We start from the raw sequence: 14,716 nt of genomic DNA on the forward strand, positions 1-14,716 counted from the left end.
ATAAATAACAAATAAAAAAATAGAAGGAACCCTGCACCTAAAGCACCAAAATCAATCAGTAAATAACAAATAAAAAAATAGAAGCCCTACCTTAGTGAACGCAGCGGGCCGCCGATGAGGGAGCCCATTCGGCCAGGGACGGCGTGCTTCGGGCCCCTCCCAAACAGTACTGACAGATTCGGCCTGCCAGGAGCTACTGCACATGCGCGCAGACTCTAGCGCGTATGTGCAGAGGTCCCGGCATTGTTTTCAGCGCCAGGACCTGGCTCCGCCCCCAATCCATTGGGCCACACTGCGCCACGACCGAAAAGAGGCCGGGAGTGGCCAGAATACCGACGTGTTTTTTCGGCGTGCTTTGAAGCAGACAAAAACGGCGCACCTCGGGTGAGGGTACCAGACAAACAGGTTAGGGAAACTGTAGCCCATTATCCCAGGCTGCAGTTATACTTTGAACCAGCCCTCCTTTGCCAATGTAGGTTAACAATTCCCTAACTAGGGATTTGGATGGAACAATTTGGGTGGTTGGACCAGAAAAAATGCATGGACTTCACGCTAATCACAGAGATGCTGGAAATGTTTAGCCGAATGGCTTAAGATTCATTGAAGAAAAAAAAATCAAAATGTGTGCTCATCATTGGAGTATTTTTAGAACAGTCTCAGTATTAGGAGTCTGAAAGCCAGACCAGACTGATGGGATGAAAGTCTTTCACTGTTGTCTGAAAACGTACAATTAAAATTTGATTATGCAGTCTCAAATCAGTTCCCAACTTGTGTGAATCCACTGTGTAGAACCCTTCATTAATGCACTTAGAGGAATGTTAATAGACTATCCAGGCCGAGAAGTCAATGGAGAGGCCAGCTAGCAGTTAACGTGTAGAAAATAAATCCTAATAATGCTCTCAGAACATTTTGTAGAGGTGGCTTACTTTACAAGTACTTCTACGTTCAGGGGGGGCATGAGGAATGAGTTTTAAGAAAATAAAGATACAACATCACACCCAAAAGTATGTATGTGCAAGGATTACTAGTTTGTAGATGCTGAGATTGTAGAATTGCCTTTAAATTAGCAAATAGATCATTTGAAATCATTAACAAAAAATATAAGGCTTTATTCTAAAATTGTACAGCACATTATGGGACAACATTATTACTATTACTATACTAGAAGTAGAAGAAACCTATGTGTTGTTGTAGTTGTCCAAAGCAACATAATGCCCTCTGCAAACAAACAGTTGGTTCCCATTACGTGAGCATGGAAGAGTGGGAACTTACAACTAGAGTAAATCTTTCACTTGCATGCATTCCAGAACTTTTTAAACACAGTGTTAAATTTCCATCCCTATGCCCATCCTTTTTGAACTTCATGTTGTTGTGAGTTTGTGCTGATGTCAATTAGCTTCCTTTTCTGTTTGCAGACTGTGGTATGAACTGTCACAAACAGTGTAAAGACCTGGTGGTCCTGGAATGCAAAAATAGACCCAAGACCACAGATAGCAGTCCAACGTCAAGCTCAACTCCCACTGCAATCTACCCTGCAGGAACTAAAGGCCACAACATTGGTAATGTTATGCTTTCCACAACATTGTACTATTAAACTTTAAAACATTTTTTAACCATGTCTAAACATGAATATATTGAGGTTTTAAAATTTAACATTGATTTGGATAAAAGATGCATAACTTTGAGAACTGATTATCCTGGTACTTGACAGAGTGTAAGTGCTTTCCTTTGTTAAACACCTACAAAAAATATGTGAGAGGGTTTTAATGAGTGGGTATTATAGAGCAGATAAAAAAGCAAATGACTCTTTGAAAATTATTTTCTATTTTGTCGTATTTTATATTATCTTTTGAAATTGTCTAAGCGTAATCTAATACAGAGGTTGAACCTCCCCTATCCGGAACCCTCGGGACCTGGCCTGTACTAGATAAGGGATTTTTCTGGAGTGGTCATGTTAAATTGGATGGTACAGGTACCGAGAGCAAGAGGATATCAGGCTGGCTTGGGGCTGGGAGTGCAGCAGAGAAATCATGGGGTGGGGGGGGGGGGGGTGGTGGAACGTGGGGTCAGGCCAGCGATTGCGGGAGTCGGCAGAGGAAAGACTTCAATTTGTTCAAGTCAGAGTTCTGCATGTGCGCCACCTGGTGGCCGGGAATGGTTCTGGATGAGGGGTGATTCCGGATAACGGAGTTCTGGATAAGGGAGATTCAACCTGTACATAACCGTAATAGTTTTTGTACCCTTCCTGGCTCTTAGAGGCCACAAACTAGCTCCAGCCAAGAAGTCCTGGTGGGTAACTTACTCCTAGATCTCTGCCACTGCCATTCTGAAACCAGTTGCCAGTGGTCTTTTCTACTCTGATTTTCTCTCTTTCTTCGGAGATGCACTTAATGTTTCCCCACAGCATTGCAGCCAACTTTGGGAACCCGGCAGTATCTCCTATCAGTCTGTGTTACCATGTATAGGGTCCCAGATCCCTGAGCTCTTCAATTGTTGCCCAAGGTTGTAGTTCAGTGAACAGTGGGGTTACTGGCTTGAGGTGGAACAAAGTCACAGATTAGAGACTTTTCTCACATCTGTGGTGATCAAAAGTGAAAGGACAGCATCTTGACCTCTGTCTCAACCAATTCCTGGAAACTACCTTCTTAAAATAAGAATTGCTGCATGAAGAAAGATCACGGTGCATCTAGTTTACCTTCTACCATCCTGGTAGCCTCATGATGCAATGATAATGGAGTTGTTGACTAATCAAATCTCATCATCATCATCATCATAGGCAGTCTCTCGAAATCGAGGAAGACTTGCTTCCACTCTAAACGTGAGTTCTTAGGTGACTGAACAGTCCAATACGGGAACCACAGTCTGTCACAGGTGGGACAGACAATCGTTGAAAGGGTGGGTGAGACTGGTTTGTCTAACGCCTACCTGCGCTTGTTTTCTGTATGTTCTCGGCGACGAGACTCGAGGTGCTCAGCGGCCTCCCGGATGCACTTCTTTCACTTAGGGCAGTCTTTGGCCACAGACTCCCAGGTGTCAGTGGGGATGTTCCATTTTATCAAGGAAGCTTTGAAGGTGTCCTTGAAACGTTTCCTCTGCCCACCTTGGGCTCGCTTGCCGTGTAGGAGTTTGAAGCAGAGCGGTTGCTTTGGGAGTCTTGTATCCGGCATGCAAACAATGTGGCCTGCCCAACGGAGCTGGTCGAGTGTGGTCAGTGCTTCGATGCTGGGGATGTTGGCCTGATCGAGGACGCTAACGTTGGTGCGTCTGTCCTCCCAGAGGATTTGCAGGATCTTATGGAGACATCGTTGATGGTATTTCTCCAGCGATTTGAGGTGTCTACTGTACATGGTCCATGTCTCTGAGCCGTACAGGAGGGCGGGTATCACTACATCCCTGTAGACCATGAGCTTGGTGGCTGATTTGAGGGCCTGGTCTTCGAACACTCTTTTCCTCAGGTGGGCGAAGGCGCCAGCGCAAGCAAATCTACACCACAATCCACACATACACCACAGATAACACTTTCAGCCTGCATATTTTATACAATTGATTTTTGTAGAATTTGTCTTGAGATTGTTGGGAAGTTAGTAGCAGAAAGCATTTTAAAGAAAGCTCTGCATTCCAAAATGGAGGTGTGAAAGAACTGTGGACAGATCTGATATCTGTGAGGATTTAGTCCTCTCCCTAGGATTAATCCAAAACCACAAGCTAATTTCAATCCCAGATTTCCTTAAGTGGGGAGGAATGGGTTAAGCTATTAGCTGGAATTAAATTCGATCAGAGCTTCACTCGTTGGAAACACACGTCAGGAATGCAGATGTCCACTCTCCACCTCCTTCTGCACCCCACCATCCCATCCCCCGACTCTGGTTTCCATAGAGAGAGCATGATTTCATAAAATTATCCTATAGTGTCAAATCGTTTCAGTTGGTATGATTCGGCCTCTGAGTCAGAAGATTGTGAGTTCAAACATCACTTGAAGATATTACAGAATCTAGGCTGTTACTTCAGTGCAGTACTGAGAACATGTTGCATTGATGGAGGGTGATGACTTCCATAAGAAATAGGGGCCATATTGCCCCTTGAGCCTGCTCCACCATTCAATGAGATCATGGCTAATCTGCTACCTCAACTACACTTTCCTGCCCTATCTCCATATCCCTTGATTCCCTTAGTGTCCAAAAATCTATCGATCTCTGATGATCGCACCATGGTCAGTTCCATTCAAAATTCCTCAAATAATGAAGCAATCCGTGCCTGCGTGCAACACGACCTGGACAACTTTCTGGCTTGGGCTGATAAGTGGCAAGTAACATTCACGCCACACAAATGCCAGGAAATGACCATCTCCAACAAAAGAAAGTTTAACCTCGTCCCTTTGACATTCAATGGCATTACCATTGTCAAATCCCTCACCATCAACATCCTGGGTATCACCATTGACCAGAAACATAACTGGACCAGCCACATAAATACAGTGGCTTCAAGAGCAGGCCAGAGTCCTGACCATCCTGACTTGGAAATATATTGCCCTTCCTTCATCTTTGCTGGGTCAAAATCCTGGAACTCCCTTCCTAACAGCACTGTGGGAGAACCTTTACTACACGGATGGCAGCAGCTCAAGAAGGCAGCTCACCACCACCTTCTCAAGCACAGTTAGGGATGGGCAATAAATGCTGGCTTTGTCAGCGACCCCCATATCTCGTGAATTAATAAAAAACAAATATATACTCAATGATTGAGTATCCACAGTCTCTGGAGTAGAGAATTCCAAAGATTCACAACCCCTGAATGAAGAAATTTCTCATAATCTTAAATGGCCGAAACCTTATGCTGAGACTATGGGCCCTACTTCGAGACTCTCCAGCTGGGGGAAACAGCCTCTCAACATCTAGCATTCAAGCTCTCTAAGAATTTTATATGTTTCAATGAGATCACCTCTCATTCTTCTAAATGCCAGAGAATATAGGCCCAATCTACTCAATCTCTGCTCATAGGACAACCCTCTCATCCCAGGAATCAAGCTAGTGAACCTTTGTTGCACTGCCTCCAAGGCAAATATATCCTTCCTTAGGTAAGGAGACCAAAACTGTACACAGTACTCCAGTGTGGTCTCTATATAATTGTGGCAAGACTTCCTTACTCTTATACTCCAACCCCCTTGCAATAAAAGCCAACATACCATTTGCCTTCTGTACCTGCATGTCACCTTTTTGTGATTTGTGCACAAGAACACTCAAATCCTTTTTGAATACCAATACTTACCAGTCTCATCTTTTAAAAAGTATTTTGTTTTTCTATTCTTTCCACCAAAGTGGATAATTTCACGTTTCCCCACATTATACTCCATCTGCCAACTTATTGCCTACTCGCTATATCCCTTTACAACCTAATTGCCTCTTCTTCACAGCTTACTTTCCCACTTAACTTTGTATCATCAGCAAACTTGGATACATTACACTTGGCCTCCGCAACTCAAACATTGATATGGATTGCAAATAGCTGAGGTCCAAGCACTGATCCTTGCACAACCCCACTAGTTACAACCAGCCAACCTGAAAATGAGACGGTTATTCCTAATGTCTGTTTGTTAACCAATCCTCAATCCATGCTAATATATTACCCCAATCACATGAGCCCTAATCTTGTGTAACAACATATTGTGTGGAACCTTATTGAATGCCTTTTGAAAATCCAAATATACTACATCCAGTGGCTCTCTTTAATTTACCATGCTAGTTACACCCTCAAAAACTCTATTAGAATTTCCAGGCACAATTTCCTTTTCATAAAACTGTGTTGACTCTACCTAATCATATTATGATTTTTCTACATGTGCTGTTACCACTTCCCTTATAATTCTAGCATTTTCCCTACTACTGATGTCAGGCTAACTGGCCTATCATTCCCTGCGTTTTCTCCTTTCTTGAATAGCAGGGTTACATTCGCTACTTTTTAATCCACGGGAACCATTCTAGAATCTAGGGAATTCTGGAAGATCAAAGCCAATGAATCCACTTTGCAGCCACCTCTTTTAAAACCCTAAGATGTAGGCCATCAAGTCCAGGGGATTTGTTGGCTTTTAGTCCAAGGTGGGGATTTTAAACTGAGGAACTGTCTGCATGCTCATGTGGATGTTAAAGATTCCATTTCATTATTCAAAGAAGAGTAGGGAGTTCACATAATGTCCTGCAGAAAGGAAAATAGAAAAGAAAAATCATACTGATGGAATAGAAAGTTCTCTAAGAGATTTTTTTTTCGGGGGGCAGCGCTGAGACACATTGTTGGGGTAATGCAGAAAGCATTTCACTCTGTATCTAATTATATTATACCTGGCCTGGGAGTGGTTAGGAAAGATTTTTTTTTTTTAATTAGGAAGGCAAAGAGGAACTACGTAAGTAAATTATCACGGAATATAAAAATAAGTAGTAAAATATTTTGTCTCATAAATAACAAAATAAAAAACAAAAGGAAAATGCGAATAAGGATAGGGGCCACTGAGGGATACACAAGTTAACTCACAGGTAATGACAGTGAAATGGGAGAAATATGTAGTTACTTTGCCTCAGTATTTACATCAGGAAGTAAGAATCCAAATGGGGTAGAGTAGCAAAGGGATTTTGGGGTACAGATGTACAAATCATTAAAAGTAGTAACACAGGTTAATAAACAAGAGAAATAGAATTGAAAAGCAGAGTAGTTATGTTAAACTTGTATAGAATTTTGGTTAGACTGCACCTAGAGTATGGTGCACAGTTCTGGTTTCCATATTATAAAAAGGATATAGAGGCACTGGAGAAGATGCAACAAAGATTCATAAGGATGATACCAGACCTGGGAGGTTAAATCTATCAGGAAAGATCGAACCGATGGGGCTATTTTCTCAAAAAAAAAGGCGGCTGCGGTTGACCTGATGGAGATCTTTAAGATCATGATAGGGTATATCTAGAAAAGATGTTTCCACTTGTGGGGAGACCAAAACTAGGGCCATCAATATTTACTGAAGGAACTGAAAGAAATTAGCATTAGTAAAAAACGGTACTGGAAAAATTAATGGGACTGAAAGCCGATCAATCCCCTGGACCTGATGGACTACATCCTAGGGTTTTGAAAGAGGTGGCTATAGAAATAACAGATGCATTAGTTGTCATCTTCCAAAATTACATAGATTCTAAAATGGTTCCCGCGGATTGGAAGGTAGCAAATGTAACCTCACTATTTAAGGAAGGAGGGAGAGAGAAAACGGGGAACTAAAGACCAGTTAGCCTGACATCAGTAGTAGGGAAAATGCTAGAATCTGTTATTAAGGACGTTGTAACAGGGCACTTAAAAATAAGATTGGGCAGAATCAACATGGATTTATAAAAGGGAAATAGTGTTTGACAAATCTGTTAGAGATTTTTGAGGTTGTAACTACCAGAATAGATAAGGGGGAACCAATGGATGTGACGCACTTGGTTTTCAGAAGTCATTCGATAAGGTACCACAGGTTATTGAACAAAATTAGAGCTCATGGGATTAGGGGTAATATACTAGCATGGATTGAGGATTGGTTAACAGACAGAAAACAGAGTAGGAATAAACGGGTCATTTTTGGGTTGGCAGGTTGTAACTAGTGGGGTACCGCAAGGATTGATGCTTGGGCCCAAGCTATTCACAACACGTATCAATGATTTGGATGAGGTAACCAAATGTAATATATCCAAGTTTGCTTATGATACAAAGCTAGGTGGGAATGTAAGTTGTGAGGAGGATACAAAGAGGCTTCAAGGGGATATAGACAGGCTAAGTGAGTGGGCAAGAACATGGCAAATGGAATATATTGTGGAGAAATGTGAAATTATCTACTTTGGCAGGAAAAATAGAAAAGCAGAGTATTTTTTAAATGGTGAGCGGTTGAGAAATGTTGGTGTTCAGAGGGACCTGGGTGTCCTTGTACACGGACCACTGAAAGTTAACATACAAGTATAGCAAGCAATTAAGAAAGCAAATGGTATGTTGGCCTTTATTACAAGAGGATTTGAGTATAAGAGTAAAAATGTCTCATTGCAATTATATAAGGCCCTGGTGAGACTACATCTGGAGTATTGTGTACAGTTTTGGTTTCCTTACCTAACGAAGCATATAATTGCCATAGAGGGGGTGCAATGAAGGTTCACCTGACTGATTCCTGGGATGGAGGAGAGATTGAGTAGACTAGGCCTATATTCTCTAGAGTTTAGAAGAATGAGAGGTGATCTAATTAAAACTTATAATTCTTACAGGGCTGGACAGGGTAACATAGAAACATAGAAACATAGAAAATAGGTGCAGGAGCAGGCCATTCAGCCCTTCTAGCCTGCACCGCCATTCAATGAGTTCATGGCTGAACATGAAACTTCAGTACCCCCTTCCTGCTTTCTCGCCATAACCCTTGATCCCCCGAGTAGTAAGGACTTCATCTAACTCCCTTTTGAATATATTTAGTGAATTGGCCTCAACTACTTTCTGTGGTAGAGAATTCCACAGGTTCACCACTCTCTGGGTGAAGAAGTTTCTCCTCATCTCGGTCCTAAATGGCTTACCCCTTATCCTCAGACTGTGACCCCTGGTTCTGGACTTCCCCAACATTGGGAACATTCTTCCTGCATCTAACCTGTCTAAACCCGTCAGAATTTTAAACGTTTCCATGAGGTCCCCTCTCATTCTTCTGAACTCCAGTGAATACAAGCCCAGTTGATCCAGTCTTTCTTGATAGGTCAGTCCCGCCATCCCGGGAATCAGTCTGGTGAATCTTCGCTGCACTCCCTCAATAGCAAGAATGTCCTTCCTCAAGTTAGGAGACCAAAACTGTACACAATACTCCAGGTGTGGCCTCACCAAGGCCCTGTACAACTGTAGCAACACCTCCCTGCCCCTGTATTCAAATCCCCTCGCTATGAAGGCCAACATGCCATTTGCTTTCTTAACCGCCTGCTGTACCTGCATGCTAACCTTCAATGACTGATGTACCATGACACCCAGGTCTCGTTGCACCTTCCCTTTTCCTAATCTGTCACCATTCAGATAATAGTCTGTCTCTCTGTTTTTACCACCAAAGTGGATAACCTCACATTTATCCACATTATACTTCATCTGCCATGCATTTGCCCACTCACCTAACCTATCCAAGTCACTCTGCAGCCTAATAGCATCCTCCTCGCAGCTCACACTGCCACCCAACTTAGTGTCATCCGCAAATTTGGAGATACTGCATTTAATCCCCTCGTCTAAATCATTAATGTACAATGTAAACAGCTGGGGCCCCAGCACAGAACCTTGCGGCACCCCACTAGTCACTGCCTGCCATTCTGAAAAGTACCCGTTTACTCCTACTCTTTGCTTCCTGTCTGACAACCAGTTCTCAATCCACGTCAGCACACTACCCCCAATCCCATGTGCTTTAACTTTGCACATTAATCTCTTGTGTGGGACCTTGTCGAAAGCCTTCTGAAAATCCAAATATACCACATCAACTGGTTCTCCTTTGTCCACTTTACTGGAAACATCCTCAAAAAATTCCAGAAGATTTGTCAAGCATGATTTCCCTTTCACAAATCCATGCTGACTTGGACCTATCATGTCACCATTTTCCAGATGCACTGCTATGACATCCTTAATAATTGATTCCATCATTTTACCCACTACTGAGGTCAGGCTGACCGGTCTATAATTCCCTGTTTTCTCTCTCCCTCCTTTTTTAAAAAGTGGGGTTACATTGGCTACCCTCCACTCCATAGGAACTGATCCAGAGTCAATGGAATGTTGGAAAATGACTGTCAATGCATCTGCTATTTCCAAGGCCACCTCCTTAAGTACTCTGGGATGCAGTCCATCAGGCCCTGGGGATTTATCGGCCTTCAATCCCATCAATTTCCCCAACACAATTTCCCGACTAATAAAGATTTCCCTCAGTTCCCCCTCCTTACTAGACCCTCTGACCCCTTTTATATCTGGAAGGTTGTTTGTATCCTCCTTAGTGAATACCGAACCAAAGTACTTGTTCAATTGGTCTGCCATTTCTTTGTTCCCCGTTATGACTTCCCCTGATTCTGACTGCAGGAGACCTAAGTTTGTCTTTACTAACCTTTTTCTCTTTACATACCTATCGAAACTTTTGCAATCCGCCTTAATGTTCACTGCAAGCTTCTTCTCGTACTCCATTTTCCCTGCCCTAATCAAACCCTTTGTCCTCCTCTGTTGAGTTCTAAATTTCTCCCAGTCCCCAGGTTCGCTGCTATTTCTGGCCAATTTGTGTGCCACTTCCTTGGCTTTAATACTATCCCTGATTTCCCTAGATAGCCACGGTTGAGCCACCTTCCCTTTTTTATTTTTACGCCAGACAGACAGGAATGTACAATTGTTGTAATTCATCCATGCGGTCTCTAAATGTCTGCCATTGCCCATCCACAGTCAACCCCCTAAGTATCAATCGCCAATCTATCCTAGCCAATTCACGCCTCATACCTTCAAAGTTACCCTTCTTTAAGTTCTGGACCATGGTCTCTGAATTTACTGTTTCATTCTCCATCCTAATGCAGAATTCCACCATATTATGGTCACTCTTCCCCAAGGGGCCTCGCACAATGAGATTGCTAATTAATCCTCTCTCATTATACAACACCCAGTCTAAGATGGCCTCCCCCCTAGTTGGTTCCTCGGCATATTGGTCTAGAAAACCATCCCTTATGCACTCCAGGAAATCCTCCTCCACTGTATTGCTTCCAGTTTGGCTAGCCCAATCTATGTGCATATTAAAGTCACCCATTATAACTGCTACACCTTTATTGCATGCACCCCTAATTTCCTGTTTGATGCCCTCCCAAACATCCCTATTACTGTTTGGAGGTCTGTACACAACTCCTACTAATGTTTTTTGCCCTTTGGTGTTCTGCAGCTCTACCCATATAGATTCCACATCATCCAAGCTAATGTCTTTCCTAACTATTGCATTAATCTCCTCTTTAACCAGCAATGCTACCCCACCTCCTTTTCCTTTTATTCTATCCTTCCTGAATGTTGAATACCCCTGAATGTTGAATTCCCAGCCCTGATCATCCTGGAGCCATGTCTCTGTAATCCCAATCACATCATATTTGTTAACATCTATTTGCACAATTAATTCATCCACCTTATTGCGGATACTCCTTGCATTAAGACACAAAGCCTTCAAGCTTGTTTTTTTAGAATTTTGCTGTACAGTGGCCCTTTTTGTTCTTTGCCTTGTGTTTCTCTGCCCTCCACTTTTCCTCATCTCCTTTCTGTCTTTGCTTTTGCATGGAGGATGTTTCTCTTGGCTGGGGACTATAGAACCAGAGGTCACAGTCTCAGAATAAGGGGTCAGCCATTTAGGACTGAGATGAGGAGAAATGTCTTTACTCAGAGGGCTGTGAATCTTTGGAATTCTCTACCTCAGGGGGCTGTGGAAGCTCAGTCATTGAGTATAGTCAAGACAGAGATCAATAGATTTTTAGACATTAAGAGAATAATGAGATATGGATATGGTGCAGGCAAGTGGAGTTGAGGTAAAAGATCAGCCATGATCTCATTGAATGGTCGAGCAGGCTTGAGGGACCAAATGGCCTATTCCTGCTCCTATTTCTTATGTAGGGGCCATAAATATAAGATAGTCACTAATAAATCCAATGGAGAATTCAGGAGAAACTTCTTTACCCAGATAGTGATTAGAATGTGGAACTCCCTACCATAAGGAGAAGTTGAGGCGAATAGCATAGATGCATTTAAGGGGAAACTAGATAAGCACATGAAGGAGGAAGGAATAGAGGGTTATGCTGATAGGGTTAGTTGAAGAGGGGTGGGAGGAAGCTCGCATGGAGCATAAAAACTGGCATGGACCAGTTGAGCCGAATGGCCTGTTTCTGTGCTGTACAATCTATGTAATTCCTACATTCTCTCTTCCAAACCTGATACCGAGCCAGGTCACTTACCTCCTGGAAACAATGCATGCGAGAATAATAAAGGTTTGCTTGCAGTAATCACTTGCAGTTCAAACATCCTATATCTCATTCACTGAATTTAAAGTTTTCTTATAGCATTCATGTTAACATTTTTACAGGAAATGAGGACGGACCATTTACATACTTCAATGAGGAAGTGCATGACCATTCTGATCGCAAGGACCGCACTATTGTACTAATGGGGGGCTCAGCCCAGAAGATTTCAGTAAGATTGAAGCCTATTGTAATGCACAAGGCCTCACAGACTGATACAGCTAGCTCAGACACGGATACCTCAGGAAATCAAGCGACTTCTATGGGAAGAATGAGGACACCAGACACCTCGCTGCTATCCCCAAATATACTTCCATTGTGCCCAAGTCCTGTTCCAGCTCGCAGAAGACCCTGTGTAAAATGGGAAAATATGGCATCCTTTCACAAACCTAAAAGTGATGACTTTAGTAAGGAGCATCGAATATTGCAACTGGAAAAGGTACAAACCCAATTTCTTCTTAGAGCATTAATCACAGTTGAGCCATGTAATAGGCATTTAAAAGGCACGGGAAAGGCTGGGTAATATGTTTTGTTCAATGTACCTCCCATTGTTTTTCAAAAATATATTGTTAAAAATAAACCTCAACTATTTTTATAGTTAAAACACTTTTTTTTTAACTTCAGGAGGCACTTGACATGTTGGAACTCTTTCACCTGGCCATTCTAGTGATGTCACTAACCCAGAGAAAGCAGTGTATACTGGAGCAGCTCCAGGAAGTGGCAACTTCAAGCTAGCATGGGAGTCAATTGACTGGGAAAATACAGTAGTAGCTGGGAACAGATGATGAGGGAATACTTCGAACAAGTATTCCTCTTCCTTCCCACTGGTTTTCTTCCCTTTTAAGTGCAATAGATGGTGACATACTCCCTTTTTTTTTTTACATTTAAGTATTTTGTACTTTGCTTCTGATTAATAAAGGGCTTTAGAAAGTAAATCATCAAAGTGCCCAGTTATAGCTTCACTTCAGCCAAGGTCACTATCTACTTATGACCACTTGCCGTGCTTGCTGCAGACGAGCACCTTGAGTTATCACAAAGTTAATGTCAAATAATTGCTAGATGTTCAGAGCACATGTGGAGATTTAGATCAGGGGTTGCTGGTTAGTGATCAGAAGCTATGACCAATTTTTCCCCTCTCTAATACATAGATGCTAAAAATAATTTCAGTCTCCTGATATTACCTCAGCTCCCCACCATTGCCACAGATAACTCTACAGAGACTGTGAATCCAACCTGGAATTTTCCTGGGCCAGGTTCAGTTACGCACCGTGTTAACATCTTTATTTTCTAGCCTAATTTTGTTTTCTTCCCATTTATCTTTCTTCTCATCCTCTCCTATCCCAGTACCTAATCCTGCAGACAATGACACATGACACTCCATACCTCTGCCAAATAGCTATCTCACTTGTGTGTAAGTTAACAGCCAGCAATGTCAGGCTATTCAGACCAGAAATAAATGCAATCCTGTGCTCACCCAAAATTCACACATGCCCTCTTTCCAGCAGAATTCACTGAATATAAGCATACATGGGAACCCTCCCTCTCCTTTGGGCACTGATGCCAATTCTAACGCCCCTACGAAATCAACCACCTCAGGACAGATGAGGATAAAACCCGAGATCTTCTTGGTCTGTTTTGCACTCGTCCATGCATTAAACAACATAACCAACAGGGTTGCCCATAGTCCTTTTCTGCTTAATATTTAAATTTCCACTTGTAAGGCACTTAACTGCAATTTTGTGGAGAAGAAATTTGGAGAGACATTCAATTAGATTATGGCTGATCTGTATTTCAATTCCATTGATCCACCTTTGTTCCATATTAATTGATACCCTTACTTACAAAACTCTAGCAATCTCAGTCTTGAAAATTTCAATTGATCCAGCATTCACAGCCTTTTGCGGGAGCGAGTTCCAGATTTTCACTATCCTTTGTGGGAAAAAGTGCTTCCTGATTTTTTTTTAAATCGAGGTTTATATTTGTAGTATTATCATTAGCAAGATACAATGGAGGCATTAAAAACACAAAAGGAGTTTTTGAGGGGACTTATCCCTCCATGATGTATTAAATCTAACAAAGCAAACATCTGAAGGTTTATACGTAATAACTTTTCTGTTCTTTTGACTGATTTAGGAAAGAAATCTAATTCGAGAAGAGAAAGAAAAACTGCACATTGAAAACACAAATCTGCAGACCAAGTTATTAGAGGCACAACAAGAGATTAAATCTCTCACAGACCAACTTGATTCATTCCGAAAGCAAATGATCATAGAACCAAGAAACACATCATTATCACAAGAATAAAATGTACATTATTATGTAGACTGTTCATACCAAGTATTTGTGTACAGTACACTTGGGTCAACAGAGAATGTTAACAAAATGTGAAGATTTTTGGTGAAAATTGATGGGCATTTTCCTGTGTTTTCTCCAAGAAAAATTGATATCTGTTTTTTTAAAATCACAAAATGTAGAAGTAAGCATTAATACAAACACTAGACACTTAATAAAAATCACCAACTTTATGAAAAATCAAGTGCACCTCTGAACAGGTGGTTGAGATTGGTAGTCGATGGACATTTGATTGAAAGTCATCTTTGGTTACTTTTGAAAAAAAGCTAAAAATTAACAATTTTGCAGGGTCACACAATGGGGATAATTTAAATTTTTGAGTTAGTGTAAAACTGGCA

General features: G+C 41.8%; 1 protein-coding gene across 1 annotated transcript in view; it reads left to right on the forward strand.

The window, feature by feature from the left end:
* Positions 1-14,402, forward strand: part of LOC139262284 (RAS guanyl-releasing protein 1-like) — a 107,474-nt gene extending 93,072 nt beyond the window's left edge. Inside the window, exons 15-17 of the mRNA XM_070877437.1 lie at positions 1,416-1,559; positions 12,092-12,465; positions 14,160-14,402. Coding sequence (XP_070733538.1) covers positions 1,416-1,559; positions 12,092-12,465; positions 14,160-14,330 — 689 coding nt within the window. The 3' untranslated portion in view covers positions 14,331-14,402. The remainder of the gene's footprint in view (positions 1-1,415; positions 1,560-12,091; positions 12,466-14,159) is intronic.
* The last annotated feature ends 314 nt before the right edge of the window (positions 14,403-14,716 follow it).

This window comes from Pristiophorus japonicus, chromosome 4, assembly GCF_044704955.1.
Source record: "Pristiophorus japonicus isolate sPriJap1 chromosome 4, sPriJap1.hap1, whole genome shotgun sequence".
NCBI lineage: Eukaryota > Metazoa > Chordata > Chondrichthyes > Pristiophoridae > Pristiophorus > Pristiophorus japonicus.